At 47.9% G+C, this 24,097-nt stretch overlaps 1 protein-coding gene across 1 annotated transcript in view; it reads left to right on the forward strand.

The window, feature by feature from the left end:
• The first annotated feature begins 17,741 nt into the window (after positions 1 to 17,741).
• LOC119455142 (isoamyl acetate-hydrolyzing esterase 1 homolog) overlaps positions 17,742 to 24,097 on the forward strand; it is an 8,111-nt gene continuing 1,755 nt past the window's right edge. Inside the window, exons 1-3 of the mRNA XM_037716606.2 lie at positions 17,742 to 17,950; positions 21,457 to 21,509; position 24,097. The exon at position 24,097 is cut by the window's right edge and continues 219 nt beyond it. Of these exons, the coding sequence (XP_037572534.2) occupies positions 17,876 to 17,950; positions 21,457 to 21,509; position 24,097 (129 nt within the window). The 5' untranslated portion in view covers positions 17,742 to 17,875. The remainder of the gene's footprint in view (positions 17,951 to 21,456; positions 21,510 to 24,096) is intronic.

Genomic DNA, 24,097 nt, shown 5'->3' on the forward strand with positions numbered 1-24,097 from the left:
TCTCAAAGGTGAGTGACCGATGCAAGTGATGACTGTTATTCCGAATGATTGTGCTGCCGGGGAGTCGTGGCTGTTGCGCAGAGGCGCAGTTCCTGGGAGAATTAACGCGCGGGTGTTAACCAGTCCTGCTTAACAAGTTCCTAGCTGTCATTCAATATAAACGCCCCCGTTTGGGGGCAGCCTGTAAATCTGCTGACTTGATTCAGGCAAGGAAAAAATTTTGACAGTCTCACCATGTTTGCAACCCATTAAAACTGGGTGCCCCATGTGGTACCACACTTATCTTCAACGAACGCAACAGGTCTGCACATATCTCTACGTGTATGTGAGGTATGCCGTTCCTTTAATTGTTTCATGATGGTCGTTATTAAAAATCAAATTAGTGGCGAAACCGCAATATATGTGGTGCGCTCTACTGAGGGGCTCCGGCATAATTCTGACCACCTGGGGTTCTTTAACGTGAACCCAATGCACGGCACACGATCGTCTTTGGACTCGGCGACTTTACAATTGCTAGTAGGTACAGCGGGGGCGTGGCACTGCGGGTCACGTGACTTCCACTTAACACGTGTTGTCATGGCAATCGAGGCGCTCCTAGGTGCCTGGCGACATAATCGCTTAGGGACTTTTGAGGCACTGGTCTTTGAGACAGGGTGACGTTGTACGACCTAGGGTGCCTCAATGCGCGCCTCCTCCCCCGCTCTGCGAATGCTGGCGACATTCTTCGAAAAGGTCGATGTCGGCAAAAACCACTTCGATGCCAGTGTTCTCGGTATGTTCCGCCATTTTCAATCTCGCTTCAGACGGCCGCCATACATGGGCGTGAACAACAGTCATCACCGTCATACACCCGGCCTGCTGTGACTACTGCTGAATGACTGGTTGCTGTGTCCCACAGGGCTCTAATCATTCGCGAAATCCCTGGTGAATATTGTCATTCCCTAGAGATAAAAGAGAGTGTCTATAGATGGTGAATATTAAACTGAGAAATGGGCTGCCACGAACGCCTCGTGCGTATATGGATGGATGGATGTAAAACTTTAATGAACGTCCTTAGGTACGCGACTCAGCGCGCAGCGGGCCACTCCCACGTTGGGACAGTCAGGCCATGCCCGACCGCCGCATCGTGGGCCCTCTGGACAGCCCATAGTTGCGCCCCGGCATCGGGGCTCTTGATAGCGGAGAGCCACTTGTCCTCATTTATTTGTTCCGTTCCTCGTAACGAGGGGCAACGCCAGAGCATATGGTCTAAGCTAGCGAAGTCATTGCAGTGCCTTCAAGAACTACTGGCATAAGTGTCGGGATAAAGCTTGTGTAATAAAGCCGGGCTGGGATACGAGCCTGTTTGCAATAATCTGAGGGTCAATGCCTGCGCTCTATTTCACTTCTTGTGAGGAAGGGGAAAGTCTCTCCTGCCGAGATAAAAGTGCTGCGTAATTTCATTGTATGTTGTCGGTTGATCTCTGTTCTCCACCACTCCTGGCCGGCCGGGCCAGGAGTGGTGGAGAACAGACCATGGAGAACAGTTCTCCATGGTCGCGGAAAGCGAGACCTCGCGCCTTGGAGTGGGCCAGCTCGTTGAGGTTTGTGGGGCCTCCCATGATGGATCCCATGTGAGCGGGGAACCACGTGAGATTGTGGGTGGCAATGCTTTTGCCGTCGAGGATGCGACAGGCTTCTTTATACACGGCGCCAATGCTGAAGGTGCGGATGGCTGCCCTGGAGTCGCTAAGATGTTGGCATGTTTCTCGTCCAGGAGGGCCAAGGCAATGGCAACTTGCTCGGCCGCACATGACGACGTGCTTCGTACCGAAGCTGCGTTAACGGTCGAACCCTTGTGGTTGATGGACACTACCGCGAAATTTTTGTTGTTGCCATATTGGGCCGCATCAACGAAGCAGCTGCCGCCAGGGAGTTCTGTCACCCGGCGTAGGATAGAGTCACTGGAAAAATTTTAGAGTATCGCATTTGTTTTCCGCGCGCCGCCTCCTGCCGCGGCCACCGGTGATTGGGGCGCTCGTGTCACGTGACCTTTTGCCGCCATATTTCTTCCAAGCCCTTTCAGTTGGCACGTCGAACCCGTAGCGCACGCACCGCGCACGGAGAGCACTTCGCCGTTTCGTTCAACGCTTGCGTTGCGCTTGCGAACACAGGCGTCAGAAATAACCCATCATCATGCCTGGTTGCTGCGCCTTCGGGTGTAGCAACCGAACGGAGTCCGGGAAGGCATTTTTCTCTATTCCGTGCTGGAAGGACGACGGTGAACGACGTTCTGCGTGGCTCCACAGAATTGGCCGCAAAAACTTCGCGCCCTCGAAGAACACCCGCTTGTGCGAGGTAAGTTTCTTGAATAACTAGTTTGCTGGACAGTTATTGCTTTCAAGTGACTGTACTTGCGTGTGACCGCTAAACTTTACCTGTCCAGTTCACGCTCATCGCTCTGGGTGCGGCTATTGAACACTATGTAGCTAGCACACGTGGTTTTGAGTGAGCTGTTCTGTTCGCGTGGCTCGCTTTGTTTCATGCTATTGAAAATCGCCCAGTACCTATCTTTCAAGTAAGGTCTCCGGTTCGCGAGGCCCGCTCTGCTTTGCGCTATTGTTTCCAGTAAACTGTTCGGTTCGCGCGGCTCGCTTTGTTTTGCGCTATTGAAAATTGCCCAGTACCTATGTTTCAAGTTGAAAACATCGCACTACGAACTTTCTAGCAAGCTCTCCACTGTTTCATTCGGTTTGCGCGCCGCGTTTGAAGAAAACGTACATACATGTCAAGCAAGCTGCAGTGCTTGATTCGCGCGGCTCGATGGAAACAACAAACATGCATTTCAAGTGAGCATGTTGTGCTACAAAGTAAAAGGAGGCGGTTCCCATGAATAACGTGTTTTAAACAAGCACCAGGTCTACACAGAAAATGTTGCTTCAAAATGTCTTCTATAGATTTCCTAACTCTTTTTTTTTTTGCGACTACTTACACTTTAGATATTTTAAGCACTGTCACAGGGTAGGTTTATTAACATTCCTATTTTTCTTTGTTGTCTCCATGGACAAACTATAGGACCATTTCATTCCTGATGATTTTGAGAAACCAAGAGTCGAATCGGAAGACGGTATGCTGTTGTCATGCTTGACGAAATAAATTGTTGTTGTGACTGTTGTGAAATAAATATGTTGCTTGCCTCCACATCTTACTTTGTGACTGCATGCTGTTCTGAAAATGGGAATTTTGCTGACAGCATGAAGCAATTCGGGGACAAATGGTATGGTGTCCCTTATACAGGGAGGCTGTAAAATAGTAATTTTTATTGCAAACCTGCTACAGCATGATTACGAATGCTTGTCAACTGGCACAGCACCTCTATAAACAGCCTCATACATATTTTTATGCCGTGAGTGCAGCGACAAGAACATCATTTAAAACATAGAAGTGCTCAATGTTACAATTCCGTTTCAGAAACCTAGTTTTTACCGTGTCTTCGCAACTTTTTTTTTCGAAAACGTCTTTTTGTGTTAATGATCCGATTCACATAAAGGGTATACAATAAAAGGAGCATGATCGAAAATAAATATAGGAAAACCGCACCACTGTTTAGTACTGGCAATGTCAACACAATACTCCAGAACACAGTAACAGATTGGAAATAAGTGCGCTAAAAGGTTGACATTATCAAAGGTATAAAAAAAAAAAAACATTCGCACACATTCTTTATAGCCGTATGCGGATACCTGCTTGAGTTTCGCGTGAATTAAAAGCTGTTAACCAGTCGTTTACAACGTTACCTTCAGAGAGCTTATTTCACAAATCGACGAGAACATTACAAGCACGCATTCGCAAACACGCCAGTAGCCGCAAGACGCGAAGTTTGCTTGCAGAGGCTCCTGGCGTTTTATCACTGATACGTGACAGGCAACTTTATAAATCTACATAAAAATTACTGCTTACACTTTGCTCCGATTATACAGATAAACAAGCGCAGCAGTAAGCTGTTTACATTTGCTTGCTTTTGTACTTCGAAAGGACGCGAACGAGCACTATGAAGGCAACCTGAACACCCACTGCATATTCCATCGGCTGTCAAGCTGCGTTTTTAGCGCAAACACAACCTCAGGGCCCAGTTTTCATGTAAAAGACGTTTCAAGCGAATTCACTGGGCGCATACAAGTATGTTTGCAGCAGCTCTGCACATAGCACTTGACGCAAGACGAAGTCCAAAAGCGACACGTAGAGCATCGGAACCATCGCCGCACATTTTATACGTTCCGTCGCTTACCGCGCAGTACGTTCATTTCCGTCGATATCCTGATGTCACTTGTGGCATCCATTTGAAGAAAAACACAAAAATAATCCAGTTTCGTGAAACGGGACTCGAAATCTAGGGGGGAAATCCGCCAGTTAAGTCAACGCTACTCAATGCACGCTGGCACCGCTACAGCGCGTCGGCGGTCTGGAAGGAACATGGCCGCCGCCACCCAATGTTGCCGGCATGCCGCGTACCTTTGCGGTACTCTGTTTTTCCAGTGACTCTAGCGTAGGAGCGCCACGCAGTGTTGCCAGGTCCGACGAGGCGGCGTAGCCAAAAGCTAGAAAAGTTGTAGCCCAAACGTAGCCAAACAGAATAAAAGTGAAAAACTTTTCGTAGCCAAATGTAGCCATTTTTATTTGCAATTTTATTTGTGTATACATTTTCACATTCGATTACGGCAATCCTTTTTTGCGCAACCCGTCGTAAGAAATGTCCGTGCCACCGTGAGTGTCGGCCCTTTACATCAACAACAGCGACATCATGATTGCACAGAACACTTTTTGGTTGGCCCCGGAAGCTCTTATGTTCCAGCGAATTGCTGCAGAGGGCGAAATCAGTGCTTTTATTTTATGACAGATAGTACTAAGGTATTAATTTTGGTTATTTACAGTAATATTAACTACGAACTCTGCTTTTTAGCTGTCGTGAAAACAAAATAATGTTCAGCGTCATCGATCTCTCACGTTATTTCTGCCTACGGCGTAGAACTTCAGCTGTCCAGCGATCTGCAACGGCGACTTGCGTACGGGTTCCTTTTTGATGAGCTAAAACAATTCTTTCGCGCTATGATATCTCGTGTTATTTGTCACATTGTCCTTTCTTGTTTTCTCATTTTTCTGTTTTTGTTTTTCAATTAGCTTGGCTCGGATTAGCTGGGACACACACTTTATATATAGTGTCAATTGACATCAACCTGGCCGCCATCTTAGGTCTCTAGCATGCCAAGAACATGCGTTAAGAAAAGGGACAGATGCCACTCACTGTCTGAATCGGTGTAAGCGGAGCTTTAAGAGATTACTGCGCAAACCGGAACACTAGTGTACGAAGCGCGCAGTCGTTTTCAGCGACGAGCACGTCCCGAACTAACTCGCTCGAAATGGTAAATGCCGCGACGGCACCCAAAGAGCAATGGTAAACAACACATTGATAACAATGGTAATGCTGTGAAAACCGGTTACTGTCAAAAAGCAAACAATGTTGATGACTAATAATGTTTTAGAATAGGGGCCCCTAAAGTTTGCGGCCCCGAAGAGCTTTGCGGGTGTTAGCGTTGGGGCATGCAGGAATGAAGAGTTTTGGAATAGGCGTGTTGCGTTTGCGAATAGCATGTTGCTTTTGCAGCGTCACTACGGCGTCAAAGAAAAGCTGTTACGTACTCCAGCAGCCGCCAAATCGTTGGGCAATTTTCAGTGATTCCAAAGCAGCCCACCAAACTACAGTTTTCCATACGACAAGCGTTACACGAGCAGATATAGTGCACAAAATTATAGGCACGCTCATCATCACGCGCTCGAAGAAGGACATGGCATTGCATTTCAATGGCTGCCAAGCCATTGCGGAATTGTCGGCAACGACAGCGCAGATGAAGCAGCACGCTCGGCTCATCACAAACATCCGCTGGTTTCTATACCACTCTCAAGAACGGGTGCTGCGCGGCAACTTCAATCGATTGCTCGCCACATCACACTTCTGCGATGGAATTCACCGGGTTTCACCAACTCACGTTTGCACTCTCTTGACCCTAACTTGCGACTTCGCCTACCACCTGGACTCTCCCGTCGTGAAACAACTTTACTGTGTCGCATGTGGTTGGGTGTCGCATTTACCAACGCCTATTCGTTCCTAATAGGGATGACCAACAGTGCGGTGTGCAATTTGTGCGGGTGCGACAAGACTCTCGAGCACCTTCTGTGTCACTGCCCATCTTTTGACACTCAACGACGTATTCTCCAAGCTAAACTCAACCTGTTAGATAACAGAAAGCTCTCGGAAGAAAAGATTCTTGGACCATCGCCTATGCTTTCTTGCATGCAAAAGGCCACAAAAGCCCTTCTGCAGTTCGTGAAGAGTACTAGTTGGATTGCACGAACGCTTGTGACAGCGGAGATTCTTCTGTGACTGTCTTTGCGAATGACTTACTCTATTTTTTTCTTTTCTTTTCTCTCCTTATCTATTCTTCCCCAAGTGTAGGGTAGCCAACCGGGCACGTCCTTGGTTAACCTCCCTACCTTTTCCTCTTTCTTTCTCTCTCTCTCTGTTATAAATATTAAAATAAGATATACCAGTTTATGATAAGAAAAGTTATTTAGACTTTTGTGTTTTCGCCTTTTTATTACAATTTAGAACTCATTCTATTAGCAGCATGCAACTTGTTGCGCTTAGTATTGAGTAACCAACTTTACGCACCTTCACCCAACCAGTCAATCCGTGATAGGCCTATGAGTCAAGAAATCGACAATTGAATTCGGAATAAGCAGCGTATAATGAATCAATCTTCATTACACATGCTAGTTGAGAGAAAGCGATAACCGCAATCACTTCTAGCTTACGAACTTCACGCATTACCACGAATCGAGCCCAGTTTTGTGCTAGGTTAAAGCCGTCGCTTCGATGGGCGCCGCCATGTTTGTTTACAAAAGCTTTTGGGGCTCCCGCTAAATTGATGAAACAGCGTGCCCGACGCAATATCCAAGCACAGTGTGCGTCTTGCGCATGCGCAGTGGCTTCGACGCTATTTCTTTGGGGCCGCAAAACGTTTGAGGCCCCTTTTCTAAAACTCTAATAATTGCTGGAGTTTTATGTGCCAAAACCACGATATGATTGGGAGGCATCACGTAGTGGGGGATTCCGGATTAATTTTGGCCACCTCGGGTTCTTTAACGTACACATAAATCTAAGTACACGGGTGTTCCAGCATTTAGCCTTGATCGAAATGCGGCTGCCGTGGCCGGGAATCAAACCCACGTCCTCGAGCCAGCAGCGAGACACATCACAAGCTAAGCTAATACAGTGGGTGAAGTTCATGTGACGTGGTGCACTGATGTCATGGTGGCAAACATGTTTCGATATTAGCGGAATGAGTATCTGCATCCGTGACGTTACGGGCAAACCATCTAGAAGTAAAAGCACCAGAACCCACCTTTGGTTCGGGGTCTTGCTCCCACTCTTTTTTATACGTTCTCGAATACTTGGCCCACTTCCCCATGTTTGGATTCTCCTCTCTGAGGAGGATCCGATCTTACGTCCAACCTATCGAAATGAATTTCAAATCTAAGCACGAAGAAAAATTCATCTAGCTGGAAAAGGAAAATGGCAGTAAAGCTTCGCGCGAGATACGTGGACTAGGTCGAAAGCTGTGCCCGGCGCGATACTTCACCCAAAATTAAGACATGGCCATGAACACACTGGGGCGTGTCATCCACCCGTGCTTCCCTTCTTTTATGTCGGTGCGACGATCGCCCGAACGGCCCCGACCCTATGTTATTGCTTTCTCTTCCTAAGCATAGCCATGTTAGTACAGTGTGAAAAACCCACTACTCCCAGGTTCATTCCAATGCTCTGGGATCGTGTGCCTAACGGTGAAGCAGGGTGTAAATTTAAGTGCATCAAAGATCAAAGCCACCGGCTCAGACAACGGCGCAGAGAGGGAAGGAAATGCGGGGGGGGGGGGGGGGGTCATTTCGCGCACGCACACACGCTCAGCCACGCGGCCGGCGCCGCCAGCTAAAACACAGCCTTCGAGATTTGCTTCTAGCCGATCAGAGCCACGTCTGGAGGGTGGATTAGGGCGCCACTCATAGCCCAAACACAGCCAAGTCGCAGATTTTCAGTAGCCCAAATATAGCCCCATAGCCAACTCGTCCAAGTCGACGCCAAAAATTTTTTCCCCGTAGCCCAATTTGGCTATATATAGCCAAACCTGGCAACACTGGCGCCACGGCCCTGGCCTTCCTTCTTTCCACGTTGCGCTGGGGATGCATATTGCGCGGCGCGGGGGATATGATGATGTGGTCTTTCTGCTCTTTCGGAAGACCCTGGTAGGAGTCTTTGACTTTAGCCGGGGGGACGCCCATCTCTGTTAGGAGTCGTCTGCCCGCCGTGGTGCCGGAGAGCCTGAGAATCTGTGCCCTTTCTTGTGCTTCTGCAATTTCTTCCAGTGTATTATGAAGGCCCAACTGCAGAAGTCGGTCGGTGCGTGTGTAGTTTGGTAGTCCGAGCGCACTCTTGATCCCCCTCCTTATCATGGCATTTAGCTTGTCTCGCTCGGCCCTTTTCCAGACGTGAATGGCCGCTACGTACGTGAAATGGCATAACAAGAAAGCGTGAACTAGCCTTATCAGATTCTCTTCACTCAGGCCTCTCCTTCTGTTAGCTACCCACTTGATTAGACCGATGACGCTATCCGTCTTCTTTGCTAGTTTGTGAATGGTGATGCTATTTGTGCCCGCCCCTTCGAGTGTCATTCCCAAGATTCTAATGGACGCGACTTTGGGAATCGGATCTCCGCACTTGATGTAGAGATTAATGTCGATTTCGGTGGGGGGTTTTTAGTTCTGTGGCTTGCGGCCCTTTCTAGTGGGGCTGTAGAGAAGGAGTTCCGATTTCTTTGGGGAGCACCGGAGTCCCGTGTCCGTTAGAAAGCGCTCTGTAGTGTCGACAGCTTCCTGGAGAGCGGCTTCGACTTGTCCGTCACTGCCTCCCGCGCACCAGACAGTGATGTAGTCCGCGTAGATGTGTGACCGATGCCCTGGATCTTGCCTAGGTATCTCGAGAGGTCGACCATTGCGATGTTGAAGAGGAGCGGTGAGATGACTGACCCCTGGGGGGTGCCTCTTCCACTCAGCTCCAATTTCTTTGATTCCAAATCTCCAGCCTTGAGGATGGCGCATCGTTTGATCAAGAAAGACTTCACGAAGGCATGGAAGGACGAGCCCAGGTCGAGTTTGGAGATGGCGTCGAGAACGAACTCGTGACGGATGTTATCAAAGGCCTTCTCCAGGTCCAAACCAAGGATGGATCTTGTGTCCCGAGTGCAGCGTTCCAGGATTTGGATCTTGATAATCTTCATGGCGTCCTGGGTGGAGAGGCCTGGCCTGAAACCTATCATGTTGTGAGGGAAAAGGTCGTTGGTCTTGATATACTCGGCAATTCTGTTATGGATGGCGTGTTCGGCCACCTTCCCTACACATGACGTCAGTGAGATGGGGCGGAGGTTTTTCAAGCTCGGCGGTTTACGGGGCTTTGGGATGAGTATGACCTTCGCGACTTTCTATTGTTCCGGTACAATTCCCTCCTCCCAAATGCGATTTATCTCATTTGTGAGAAACTCGACTGATTCGTCCTCTAGGTTTCTGAGAGCCTTGTTGTTAATGTGATCAAGGCCGGGTGCCGACCTACCATTGAGGTCGTGTAGGGCGCGCCGGATTTCACTGACTTGGAAAGGCTCGTCCAGCGCGGAGTTCGGCTTCCCTTTGTATACTGGGTATGGCGCCTCATCGGCCACAGTTTTGAGTGGCAGGTACTTCTTAGCTAGCGTCTCCAGCACTTCTGCTTCCGAAGACGACTTCTTGGCTTCGTGTAGCGCTTTAGCGAGGACACTCCTCTGGTTTGATTTGGTGCCCGAGTCGTCGAGCAAATGTTTCAGAAGATTCCAGTTCCCACCCGTGCGCATCTGCCCGTCGATTGAATTGCAAATTTCGTCCCATTGCTGCCTAGACAGGGCTTGGCAGTGCTCGTCTATCTGTTTGTTGATCTCGTGCGTATATGCCTATTTTCCTTTGCAAGCTGCGACTCCGGACTGGCTGCATATGGACAGCAGCTAGGCTTCATGCCAAAGGCCGCAGCGCCTCCCCCTCGTGCCAACGATGCGGTGACCCCGAGACACTCGAACTCTGCGCCTGTCCAGCCCTAGCACAGGAACGTTCGAAGGTCATCCGAGCCTATAGACTGCAGGGACTTCCTGCTGACTCACTGACCAACCTGCTGTTCCCATCCCGCTACCATCTCCCCGCACTACACAGCCTCGTGGAGTTCGTGAAGGCTAGTGGGATAGCAGCATACCGCTGAGCGTACCTGCCCTTGCCGGTCCCTGCCGCCTCTGCTGCCTACCCATGTGCGGACGAGCCCCCTGAACTATCTCTCTTCTCTTTTATTGCGATAGCAATTATATGGACACTCCAAAGCAGATTTCTGCCGTCGGCGTCGCCGTCGCCGTTGCCGTCGCCGTCGCCGTGAGGTTCCGTATGACGTCAATGGAGATGAAATCGCCGCGCGCCGCCGAACGCTGTATGTGCGAGTGAAAGGACGCGAGGGACGCGCGCTTTCACGGGGAGTGAACGCACGGCGGAGAACAAACGCGCGTTCTGTGCCGTGCTCCATTAAGGGCTGCAGAAGTAGGCGTCTCTTTCCTCCTTTACAATCACCATATATGTAGAGCAAACGCGCCTTCTTCTGACGCACGAACGGCCGTGGGGGGAGGGGGGGGGGAGGGAGGCGACGTTTAGCTGCGGCACCAAGTGCCTATTTATATCAGAGGCTCCGGCAACAGTCACCAACGCCGCACGCATTTTGTGCGAACGCGGGCAAAACGCCGACGGCGTCGACAACAGTGCTGTGTGTTGCCGGTGCTGCTGCATGTCCAAGTTTGTACAGCGGATAAAACTACTATCCTTACTCCGTATAGCTCTCTACTAAGTTGCTATCGCAATTGATGCTTCGGCTTTCGGGTGAAACTGCGACAACTTTTTCTTTACCTCCTACTCCCCCTATCCCCTACGACGCTGCGCCGTGCTCCCTTATGGGCTGCAGAATTAAGCGTCTCTTCCTTATGTGTAATAAACACCTCCATTCTGATCTCGTCGAAAACCTCCGAGCCGCCCCCAGAGGCACCGGCAACAGTCACCAACGCCACGCGCGTTCGGTGCGAACGCGGATAAAACGCCGACGGCGTCGACAACAGTTCTGCGCGTTGCTGGTGCTGGGCTATCCAAGTTTATACAGCTGATAAAATACGTATCCTTACTCCGTATAGCTCTCTACTAATTTACTATCGCAATTGATCCTTCGCCTTTCGGGTGAAACTGCGACATTTGTTTTGCCTTACAAACCAAACCTAGCAGTTCTCTCGCGGCGCTTGTATATACCGGGTGATCACATTTATGATCACACGATATTATGATAGGTTATGCAGATTATTAAAAATCACCTTTGGCAGATAGCATATTTTCCGTTCCTTTAGCTGAAATATACGGAGGCGGACATTACTTGCACAAGAAATCAAAACACATATTCAACTAATGGACGGAAATTCTCTAATTATCTTGTTAATTATGTACTTTACAGCACATATTGCAATTTACGAATTGTAGCCGGTTAGTTTGCAAGGCATATCCAATAGGAACGAATTTTGAGGATGGCACCAGTTTGGAGAGGTATTCATCGCCAAAGTGTGCGATGAAATACGCGTACGCGTGTTCCAGTTACTTTTGTGCTTCAATGCATAAAAGAGCGTTTTGTTAAAAAGCTAAGCGCTACAGCAGTGTATTTTAGCGCGAGTCTGATGGTGCATATCTCGAGACCTGTGTAACCTAAAAGAAGATAGGAAAAAATTACTCCATCTCCCGCTAAAGGGAACCATGTGTGGATGCGAAGCAGCGGGGAGATGGTTAGCTTGAGCGGGAGATGGTTTCGCGGCAGCGGCCCGAGCGCTCATCGCGGCGATGCACGGGAGAGAGAATGAGGCGTGCGCGCTCGGTCATTTTCATACCGCGGAACTACAGTGGCGCCCCCAGCGGAGTTTGCAGCTGTCGCACCACCTGTCGTGCGCGCCGCTCCGGATTCCTAGAGAAGAGAAAGGGGGAGCATAGGATAGGAGAGAGAGGGGAGGGGAAGCGCATGCGCTGTGGGGGTGTGGCACACAGGCGCCGCTCCGTACAGTAGAGGATTCCTAGTAGAGAGAAAGGGGGAGCGTAGGAGAGGAGCGAGAGGGGGAGGGGACGCGCATGCGCTGCGGGGGTGTGGCACACGGGCGCCGCTCCGTACAGTAGAGGATTCCTAGAAGAGAGAAAGGGGGGAGCGTAGGAGAGGAGAGAGAGGGGGAGGGAACGCACATGCGCTGTGGGGGTGTGGGACGCCGCGGGAGGGATGGACAAAGCCCCCGCCATAAGCGGCTTCGCATCTAAAAAAACGCTTAACCTTGCACTCGGCCGCGCAACGCTTGAAATAGCGAAGCTGGGCGATCGCAGCCCAGCATTTTCCGGAAGTGTGCGCGAATTTTCATCTTATTGCTCATGATATGATAATTTCTTTTCGCGCGTCTCGGACTTACGGTCGTCACTGCGTCTTGCATAGCGCAGCTTGCAACACCGACACCGAGTTCAAATTCTGACATCACGTTCCAGGAGACCCACTCCGTGAATGCGTTTCTCTCTGTTGCTCTCATAGCGCGCAAAACTTCTTTACCTTGCAGAGCACGAGCGTACGAACGCGCCAGCAGTGGACGAAGAAGACGACACTTGAACGCAATCATATGATTCGCATATATGCGTGTTCTGCAAGCGTGACTGTATAGCCTAGTGGTTACGGACATGAGTAATCGAACGTCAACGAGCAGTCCATATGAAGAAAATGTCACACACAGCAACGCCATCCTTCGCAGCAAAAAACTTGAAAGTTGAAGTTAAACACCTGATAAAAAGTGGATACCAAGCCGGCTGACATTCTTCTTGGTAGTAAATATCCTTTAAGTGTATGATCATCTGAACGAAATGCTATCTTGAGGAAATTGTTTTTTTTTTCTGCATTTCGGTCTTGCATACGAGATTTCCATAGGCTATGCAGGCCTATCAGTAAAAACGTATCGAATGGAACATCATCATACGGAGCAACAACTTATATGTCGGGTACTGTGAGACCTTAGATCAAAATATTTGTGCTCATGTTATTGTAAATAGTTCCTGTACATACAACGTTTTATTCATTGTAATAAATACCATGTTAAAAAATAGCCTAGTGGTTACGACGCTCGCTTTGGGACCGGGCGTACGCGGGTTCGAGTCCTGCCGCGCCAAGGAAGTTTACTTTCTTTCTTGGTAGTTTCCTGATACGAACCACAAATTACGCCTGGCATATTAAACAGCTTCGCTGTTCAAAGTTCGGGGCTCCGGTGCAGCTTACATTGCTGGCTGTTTCGATACCGAGTACGCCTCCGCCTTCTTTCTGCATTCAGTCAGAAATAAACATTTTGAACAGTGCAGTTTCAAGCGTATATTTACATTGCATTGAGATGTTCGTTTAGAAGATATGAAGGAACGGTAATGATCTGTATGGTTAATTAACAATTTTTTGATTGCTCAACATGCTAAATGTATATGCAGACGAAAACGGCAGGCTCGCCGAAGCAAGCACGGGGGTTTTTCGAAATTGCCTATGTTCTCAAAAGCAGCGCGAAAGTGGCTCCTTAAACAGTTATTTCTTGTATGACAGGGACCTCTAAGCATAAATCCGTTCCCGCACTGCTGTGGTATGAAATTATGAAAATCGAACAAGTGGATGAAGGACATATGTTTGCGTCATTATCCGGGAGCTCCTACGACGTGGTATGATGGATAACACGGTGCTGACAAGAAGCACCCCGCGGGCAGAGTTTTTCGCGTTTAGGTAGCCCAAAAAAGACTATCGTCTTTAAAACTCCCGATATAGCTTTCTGTTGCTCGATACGTGCTAGATAAAAGTGTTTTTCGAGCGTGAAAGAAGCCCGCGAATACACGCAAAGTGCCTCGAGCGCCAGTCGCGCGACAATTATGCGTGTATAGACGAGAAAACGATCGCCAGAAGGCGCTGCTGCGCCTCCTGACAGCGCCCCCAATGTGGAAATTTCAAGCAGCGCGGTCGCGCTGTGGTGCAGTGTCCGCTTTGTTTACATTGTTTCGCCCGCGCTTTCATTCGCTGCTCGTGCTCATGGCGCTTCGTTTTCGACGGCGGCAGATCGCGTGCTTGCTGAAAAGCGAAGACTGCAGTGCGGTTTCAAGACGGTTGCCGACACCAACAGCTTTTTTCGTGGCGGCAAACTCAAGAAAGGTGAGCGTCTGCTTCCACACGTGTGTCGTGTTGAACAAATTGTGGGCGGTGAGGTGACAGTGGAAGCCAAGTGCGTGTCGGAGGTGTCCAAGAACGACACCGAGTTAGAGGTACACACCGAGTTCAGTAATTTAGTCACTTTTATTTCTCTATGATGCAGTCACAGAGCGGTCATACATCCTTGCAGAGATGTGCAGAGACGGTGACGATTGCCCTTGGTTTCGTTGGCAGCTGGGCGCGCACGCACGGTTGCTCTCATTTTGGCTCCCAGGGAGTGGCATCAGCACTGTCAGCACAGAAAGACACATGCATTAGGCAAGAATAAGCCAATAAAATTAATTAACGATGTAAGTACTACATATGCGCATAATGCCTTGTACCATGCTGTATAAATATTTCATGTATATCATGCCTTGTTCAATGCAGATGTTATAGAGTCATGGCAACTCATTGCATTATTGAGCGAGGTATCTTTTCACTGGTCATGAGAAATCACTCGTACAAACTGCTCCGCGAAATGAACCCAGATCACGGTAACCAGCGATTACCTTGGGACCAGCAGCACGAGCGCAAGAATTAGCGATACATGCCTCATGAAAGCAAATCTAGTTTCTCGTCGGGCGAATGCCCCGCCGCAGCTAAAGTAAGCTCACACCGATGGCCGACTACTACACGAAACGAAGATTCTTGGCAGAAAGTGTGAAGCAGGAAGAATGTGCAAGGTGGCAATTACCTTAAAGCATGCTTGGATATTGTGAACCTAGAAAGCTTGGCCAAGCAACAAACAACGCGCGCGTCTCGGGCAACTGCTTTGCGATCTGCCGCTTACCGCCGCATGCGATGATCGCAGCTTGCATTAAATACGGATTGCCAACACACAAAAGACAAGTAACGTGCGGCCCTATTTGTTGCCTGTACAACTAGGAATTTAAGTTGCAGCGTTTGGAAAAAGGATATAATTATCTTGAGCTCGTCGTTGCCGATCGCGAGTGAACGAACAGTACAATCAATTAAATTCGTGGGTTTTACGTGCCAAAAGCACGATATCATTATGAGGCACGCTGTAATGGAGGGTCTCAGGAATAAATCTGACCACCGGGGGGTTCTTTAACGTGCACAAAAATCAAAGTACATGGTAAGAACTGTATTCTTGCATTTCGCCCCCATCGAAATGCGGCCGCCGTGGCTGGGAATCGAGTTCGCGTCGTCGAGCTTAGCAGCGTTACACGTATGCATTTACCGCTAAGCTAACACGGCGGATGTCACTGTACGATTCAACTACGCGACACGTCTAAACAAACGGCCATGCGCTAAATACAGGCACATTACTATTGCGTTTTTATCGAGCGGCCGTGATATTGCACGCGAATGCGAAAGTACGTCGCTTACTTGACTCGGCGCACCGCAGTTATCCACGCTTGTCGTCTGTCCTTCTCGTACCACCTCCCCAGAATTCTGTAGGACTTCACGGTCGGCTTTCGACCTTTCGAGGCTCTTGTGACAATCAACAACACAGCAGTATTGCGTGCCACCTTTCCTGGTTGATGAGGTCGCGCTCGCCGTTGCGAAAAGTACGCGCACGATCGCTCGCGCCGTAGAGAATACAGGCGAGCGCTGGCCGAGCGGCGACCTTCGACTCTTCCATCCTTCCGCCAGGGGAGCAATCGGCGCTGGTGCCGCGCGGGCAAACTTTAGGTTGCCTCGTCTATTCGCAGGGCTTCTTCCACGCTCGGAAAAACTTTTAGTACGTATTGAGCAACAGAAAGCTGTATCCGGAGTTTTTCATGTTGCTCTAATTTTCTCATTGGTACTTTTAATCTAATTATAATAATTGAGAAGCTGATTAATTAAGACTAATTATATAATTAGGCGGGATACAAAAATAATCTGAGTATCTCCAAGGGACGGCAACCAACATTACATTGGTTCTGTCCAGCTACGTGGCATTTGCATAGATTTAAAGTTTGGTGCATGATAGTTGGGACGCCCTGTATACTAGTTACATAGTTACAACAAATTTAGCCAAAGTGAAATTGTGTTGCAGTTGGCCTTTAATCATTATATGTCGTGTAACTTACTAGAGTATTGATATAGTTTAATATTGATATATTTTCTTGTTACATATATAATTACCTACTTGCTTTAAAATCTGAAACTTGGTGCTTCAAGGTCTCTATTTAGGTCAATTTTTAGAATCATTTGAGGATAAATATGGACATATATATGTAAATATTACCTTGGTTCTATCCAGCTACGTGGCCTTTGCATATTTTTAAATCTTGGTGCATGATAGTTGGGACACCCTGTATAATGGCGCACGTCCAGTGGTCCAAGATATGGGTATTCCAATGGTAACTAAAATTTAACTTATTTTAAAAGCAATAGGTCTCATTTAAACTGGCTCAGCGGTTGTCAAGTGCGATAATTTCAGTTTTTTCTTTTTTTTTTTGCGCTTGTCAGGTTGTTCAGGTGGCTTCTTTCGGAGGCAATTGATGCCGGTTCTCGATTACTTCCACGCTTTCTTCCGGCGTTGTAGCAGGGATTGTGCGTGCTTGTGGGGGCACAGGCCTATATAGTAGCAGGCATTCCGCTTTGTCATCACTTAAACTCTGTCATCCTGTTGCCCTGTTTGTTTAATGAAATAGGCTGTTGTCCTGTCGCGTAATTAGCGGACGACGCGTGTTCGCTGCTGGTAGTCGAAAGGGTTTTACTCCGTCGCAGCGCGCCTCAATTAAAACTAGCGAAATCAAAATACTTGGCGTATACGATATCAGCATTGGGATTCGTGTATACGACGGAAACTCGCGATAACGCGTATTGCGTGAGGCAGATATTGACCTATACTTCCTTTGTTCTCGAGTTGCTTGTGTGAGCGTGTGTACAGCGATTGTATTCCTAGCAAATACCGGAAATAGATTATTACCGCAAGCTCCGCTGTCACTTTTCACGCATCAATTAGTGCTCTTTATGCTCAGATGCCTGTCAGCGCCGTCCCTCTTATAAAGTATACAGTCCCGTTTGTTTCTTAACTTGCGATGGAGGTAAATGAGTAATGAATTGTTTTAAACTGGAATCCTCGGAACGACTTCTGTTGTCATTAAAATATTAAATTTCAAGGCCGAACAATCCCCTATCGCGCGCTTATCTTGTGCCACCAAATAAACGGAGTGATCAACAGTGGCTATAACGAACGATGTCGCTTGGGCATCCTTTGATAGCATCGCGCGTTATCTTTTGCCACTCTAATGTGACTGACGCTGCGAACTTTGTCCTTGGCCCAGAGTGATACGCTGCGTGGCCTTTATGATTAACAAAGCCGACCGCAGCCCGATCGTTGAGCGGTCAGCGGTATACCCTGCGTGAACAAGAATAATTAGTTCGATAAAACATTACTGCTTCCGGCAATTACAGTGCGTAGATAGCGGAGCCGTGAGCAGTCGTGCCCAGTCAGTGTGCGTCGTAGCAGTATTGGCAGTGAGTGCGAACCAATTGTCGAGCATGTCGAACGCGGCGGCTGATTCCTCTCGCGTGGCGTGGCCCAGGATCTACCTGTTTGGAGACACGTTGACGCAGGTGAGAAATAACGGAGCCGTTTTTCTCGAGTCACGTGTCGTCGGTTTTTTTTTCGCGGCGGAGTTGCAGGCTTTCTCAAGGAACGTAACAGCAGCCGTAAAAGAAAATTCCGGGCGTTTATCGTCCCGAAACGGAACAGATGAGCGCCGCCGTAAGTGGAGGCCTATGCGGAATAATTTCTCGACCGCGTTGGGTACTTTAACATGCACCCAGTGCATGCCATGCAGGAAGCCCGTTTAATTGTGCATTATACCTCCATCGGAATGTGGCCGTCTCGGCATCGGGCTCAGCAGGGCAGCACCAGAGCCAATGGGCCGGCTATATCGCGGTGAGTCGAGCAGCCGTATAACATAGCACAACTTAACATACACGCTAAAGGGACACTAAAGAGAAACACTATATATAAGTTTATACGGATAAAATATGCTTTCAAATCTCCGTTTCCGGTAATATTTGCTAAACTAGGCTCATTGTTAGAAGAGAAAGTGATGGTGCAGGTTCCCGTTTTTCTTTCTTTTTAAATGGTCGCGAAACGACAGTGCCGGTACCTCAGTGCGACGCCACGGATTTCAAAGCATTTATCGTATACCTGGGCCACTGCGGCCCAGTAAAAGCTTTTGAAATTTTTTCTAAGTTCACTCTCCATGGCACTTTTAGAGAACAATGCAGTCGATCCTTAATTATTTGGTTGTACGTGTCAAAACCGCGATATGTATACGAGACACGCCGTATAGAAGGGGGGGGGGGGGGTGAGGGGCACCGGAATAACTTCGACCACCTGGGGTTTCCTTCACGTGCACACAATGCACGGTACACGGCAGTTTTTGCGTTTCGCCCCCGTCGAATTATGCGGCCGCCGCGGCCGGGATTTTATCACGGGACCTCGTGTCTATAAGAGCGCAATCCTAGCTGCTACGCCACCACGGCGAGTCTATAGTCGGTCTTTACTGGCAAGTAATCAACTATATAGACCTCAGAAGACACTGTCAAAATTTACGACGTCACGGCTTGCTAGTGCGAGAGCTTCAAGGGCGCGTCGCTCCCAGTCTTTCATTCTTGCGTCTTTTTCTTTTTTGCAAGTTACTAATACATCTGACATAATTTATCCTGTAGTGTCCCTTTAACGTGCCAATTTGAATGTATCGCCGCTAACACACTCTCGCTTGTTACCTCGCCCACCCGCCTTACCCTCTCTGCCCTTTAGAAGAACCGTACCTATATATACGGTGCCGAGGAGAACATATGTCGCCTTGAAGAAGACAAGTCCACTTGTCGAAACGTCGGTTTCTGTTCTCACCTTGTTCTCGTGGTGCTCATTGTCTTGAATTGCCATCTCCCGTATTCCTCGTGTTTAACATGTATGTAGTATGCTATATGTAACACTATAACGTGACGTAACATAAAAACAGTCAATAGACAGTTTTAGTATTGCGGAAATGGCACCACGCTAAACGCAATAAAATAGCGGGGTCAGACTGCGCATGCTCAGAACGCTATTTCAGTTTTGCGGGTAGCGTGCGTCCGCTATTTTTCAAATATAGCGGAGACGCTAAACGCTCGCTAAGTTCTTAGCGTTGCAAACATGGTGGCACCCTCGGCCCGAGCGCTTGACATGCAGGCTCGTTTCAAGGCTTGGCGTGGATCCACACGGATAGTTTGGTTGTCGAGCTGCTCAGTTTGCAGATTTGACTACTCGCAGCTAGATGGTTTTGCGCTTAGCGGCGCATCGTTGTCTTACGCTATACTAAAACTCTATCGAAGAGCGTTCCGCAAAGATTTAGCGTGCGTAACACGCTAACGCTAACGCAAGCATTTTCCGCAATACTAAAAGTCTCTAATGTCTAGTCTGCACTACGTATGAATAATAAAACGTGTACTTTGTTAGGATTTCACCAGCCCCGGTAGCGTAGATGCTATGGCGTTGCGCTCCTGAGCTCGAGGTCGCAGGTTCGGTCCCTGCCGCGGAAGCCGCATTTCAAAGGGGGCTGAATGCAAAAACGCAGGCGTACCTAGATTTAGGTGCACGTTAATGAACCTCAGGTGGTCAAAGTTAAGCCGTGAGTCCCCTACGCACTACGGCGGGCCTTATTAACATATCGTGGTTTTGGCACGGAAAAATCCGGAATTTATTTATTATTACTTACGTTTGGGTAATTTTTTCAGCGTGCCGTACGTCGCGTTATTTCGCCAAAGCTCTGATGTGTACTTCGCGCGTTTACATTCTGCACGAGTTACTCTCACACATAAATAACGCGGCAGAGTTAATGTCAAATTTAATTCGGAGTACTTGCCTCATAATGAGATCGTCCTTTTGGCAACTAATACCCCAGAATTTATTGTTTTATGTTTTTAAGACTTCATAGTGATTTTTGTGCAGTACCGGTGCATATGTCAACGTTTAGCGTTCATTATTCGGACTATGAACATCCGGAACTTCTATCGGACGCCAGTAGCCTCTATGTAAGCACTGGTTGTTCACTCTTACAGGTCATGGCTAATCTAACCCCGAGTATAACCCCTTCAGTCACAAATTATGATCGACTTTCGATAAATGTATGAGAGAGAGCAAGAAACATTTATTGTTAATGAGGTTGGGCGACTTCCTCGTAGGGTGGAGCCCTTAATTCAGGACCCCATTGGCTCACGCCAACCCGCGTGCCCGCTGTATCAGCCGTCGCTGTTCTTGCGAGTCTAAGCTGGTCAGCGCAGTCTTCCAGGAGGAAGGTGAAAGAATAGGCGAGTGGCCCGGAGGGTGTGAGCATTCCCACGTGCAACGATATACTGTGGGCTTCGCTTCACAGTAGGGGCAGTATGAGGGATATTGTGCGGGGTGGAAGAGGTGACGGTAAAAGAGACGGGGGAATAAATTCGTTTGTAGAAAATGTATGAAATTTGCATAGTTTTCTGCCAAGGTGCTGCAGACTCCATTAAGAGCAAGTCAAGGTGGTAGAATGACTCTTTCTGCATTTTATGATGAGTCACCATAATTACAGAGTGGTTATCAGTATCTAATTATTGTGCACTCAGTAATGGTACGTTTCTTCTTAAAAAGAATTGAATAACTAGCGCGAATTACTTGCACAAGTTAACTAGTGGTTGCAAGCATTACTAGACAGAAAAAAAAACTTCCTAATTGCGACAGAAATGTCCCACGTCACACCTGCCGTCAAACATTGTAGTGCCTTCTCCAAGGCGGCCTTCGGTAGCGATATATTTCCCTCAGTACTAAAATGAAGGTGCTTGAGGTAAGCAGAACGTTCAATTTACCCTAAGCTTCATTTTTGTGGTCTATTCCTTGCCACAACTGCACAGAAATGGCAAAAATGAGTCGTGTTCACAAATGTGTACACCTTGACTGAGGGGATAGGCTTGGCTGAAGGGGATATGTCCTGCGCATCGTATTTCTACACCACTAACCTTTACGAGCGATGCGTAGTACTTTTGTCCAGATTTCTAAAGGCCATCGTTTGCAGGTTGAATGCTGACAAGGTGTTTCATATTTTCAGTCTGCCTTCAACATCGGTGGTTGGGGATCAGTTATCGCAGAGTCCTTTTCGAGGTGAGTTTGTGCTTTATGCTTCAAGTTCAAAAGAACCACGAAAATTACGAGCGATTTTGTTTCGGTTGTGTCAGTTTTGTTTTGCCGCCGTTCTTTTACCCGTCTAAACAGTCTTGCGTGAAGCCAGTTTTCTAGCACCGTCATCTATGCATGGCAGTTCGAGACCAAGCAATTGCGAAGCATCCACATAACCTTGTGCGTAATTGCGTAACGTACGGGGCCATGCGAGGTCTTCCTGCGGCTTTCCTATCAGTACGGGCTACACTATCGGCACAAATATCGCGAGGACGCGCGTCGACGTTTTTTTGTGCCGATAAGAACGCTGCCAGACGAAAGAAAGGAAAGGAATGCTGGTACTTAGTCTCGCGGGACATGTTGGCTTACGAAACAGCTGATACGATATAGAGATGCGTAAAAAAACATAATGAATGGTGTGATTCATGTTGGTCTTTGCATTGGCTTAAGAGCGAATTTAATGTGTCACTACATTTTCCGGAGTAATGATTTTCAGAACCCGCCACGCTTCTTTTAGATGCCAGTTTTAGGTGTCTAGTTTCTTTTTCTTTTTTTTTTCTTCTTTTTTAGGTGCGAGTTATTTGTTGTGGAACACCTTGAAGTGTTGATTTGAGTTTAAAAAATGAATTCTGGGGTTTTACGTGCCAAAACCACAATTTCATTACGAGGCACGCCGTAATGGGGGACTCCGGAAAAATTATGACCGCCAGGAGATCTTTAACGTGCTCCCAATGCGTGGGACACAGGCGTTTTTGAATTTAGCCCCCATCGCAATGCGGCCGCCGCGGCCGGGATTCGATCCCGCGACCTTGTGCTTAGCAACGCACCACCATAGCCGCTAAGACACCGCGGCGGACGTGCTTTATGATGGTCACCGGCGCTGTATGTATGTATGTATGTATGTATGTATGTATGTATGTATGTAATGTATGTATGTATGTATGTATGTATGTATGTATGTATGTATGTATGTATGTATGTATGTATGTATGTATGTATGTATGTATGTATGTATGTATGTATGTATGTATGTATGTATGTATGTATGTATGTATGTATGTATGTATGTATGTATGTATGTATGTATGTATGTATGTATGTATGTATGTATGTATGTATGTATGTATGTATGTATGTATGTATGTATGTATGTATGTATGTATGTATGTATGTATGTATGTATGTATGTATGTATGTATGTATGTATCAATCAATCAATCAATCAATCAATCACTACCCCATCCCCTGAACGTACGAAATTAACCCCTCCAAAAGTGGCCGGCCTGATTAGACGGCCCTCGAAAATGCCTTTCCCTGTTCCCCAGCTCATCTTTAGGTCCTAGAGCTAACCTTTTTCTGCCAACGGCCACCAGCCAGAACTACCTTGGTTAATAGCATCACTGCCTTTCAGTGGAACCGTTCTTTATCCCCATCTTCTTCCTCAGTCACTGTGATTATGACCAACCCGCAGGACCCTCCGCTCCTCCTGGCACATCATGAGACAAGTGACACAACTCTGTACGAACGGAAAGGAAAATGCACTCCCTCTCTTGGCTTATTCGTGTCTTTTTTCGACCTATATAGTGCCTGATGTCTAACTTCAAACAAAATCAAATAGCCTTACTTTTTTTTTTTAATCTTACAATTGGCTTTTTCTTCAGTGTGACCAACAGAAAGTTTTCTGGACCACCCTGGTCGCTCGTATCATGACAGTTAAGAATCGTCTGATCGAACTGTCAGCGAAGACTTGACACAGTGTTGAACGAACCATGTTTGTCCTGCGCTAACCCTTCCAAGCATTTTTCGTAGGCTGCGAAGTTTGTCTTTCGAGGACACCGGCAGTGGTCTCTTAGTAGCCGTATAGCTGGGAACCGTTTAACGCGATAGCTTTACCCTGTGTCGCAGAAAATCCGGTGTCGGCGTCGGCATCGGCTCCGGGATCCCGTGATGGAAAATTCCCGTATATATTTAGGTATATGTATTTGCCACGCCTTGCTATATTCCATACGGTATATGCGGCTTATTTTGCCACAGCATTCTATCCCTAAGCTTGTTCATACGAAATTATCTTAAATTCGTGACAAACTTATTCCTCGGAATGTGGAGAATGACAGCCCACTAACAAATGTCGCGAAACAAAACACCGACAGCGCATGCCTTTTATCTTAAATTTTCTGAAATATTAAAAGTGCGAAACAATAACAGAAACCTGAAAATGATGCAATTTTTTGGCGCGGCTGTGCACTACCTCCAGGATCGGCGCACGCAAGAGGCCGCGTTTCTACCAGAATGCTCGCCTTTCGTGCATAGCGTTCGCCGCCAGCGTCTTCCCGGTAAACATTACTGCTACATAAGCTGCAGTTTCCGGGAAGCGTGCGTGAGAAGCAGGCAGGGATCTTCGATTGGTTAAACAAAAGGGGGGGGGGGGGTATGTCGGCCTCAGGGGGGGGGGGGTTACACCCCCCCCCCCCCCCCCCCCACGTCGGTGCGCCACTGCTGTTTCGATGTTCACTTGGTACATATAGTATTTCAGAGTACCACCCTTCTGTCACTGCACTACAACGTCCCGCAGG

Source organism: Dermacentor silvarum, chromosome 6, assembly GCF_013339745.2.
Source record: "Dermacentor silvarum isolate Dsil-2018 chromosome 6, BIME_Dsil_1.4, whole genome shotgun sequence".
NCBI lineage: Eukaryota > Metazoa > Arthropoda > Arachnida > Ixodida > Ixodidae > Dermacentor > Dermacentor silvarum.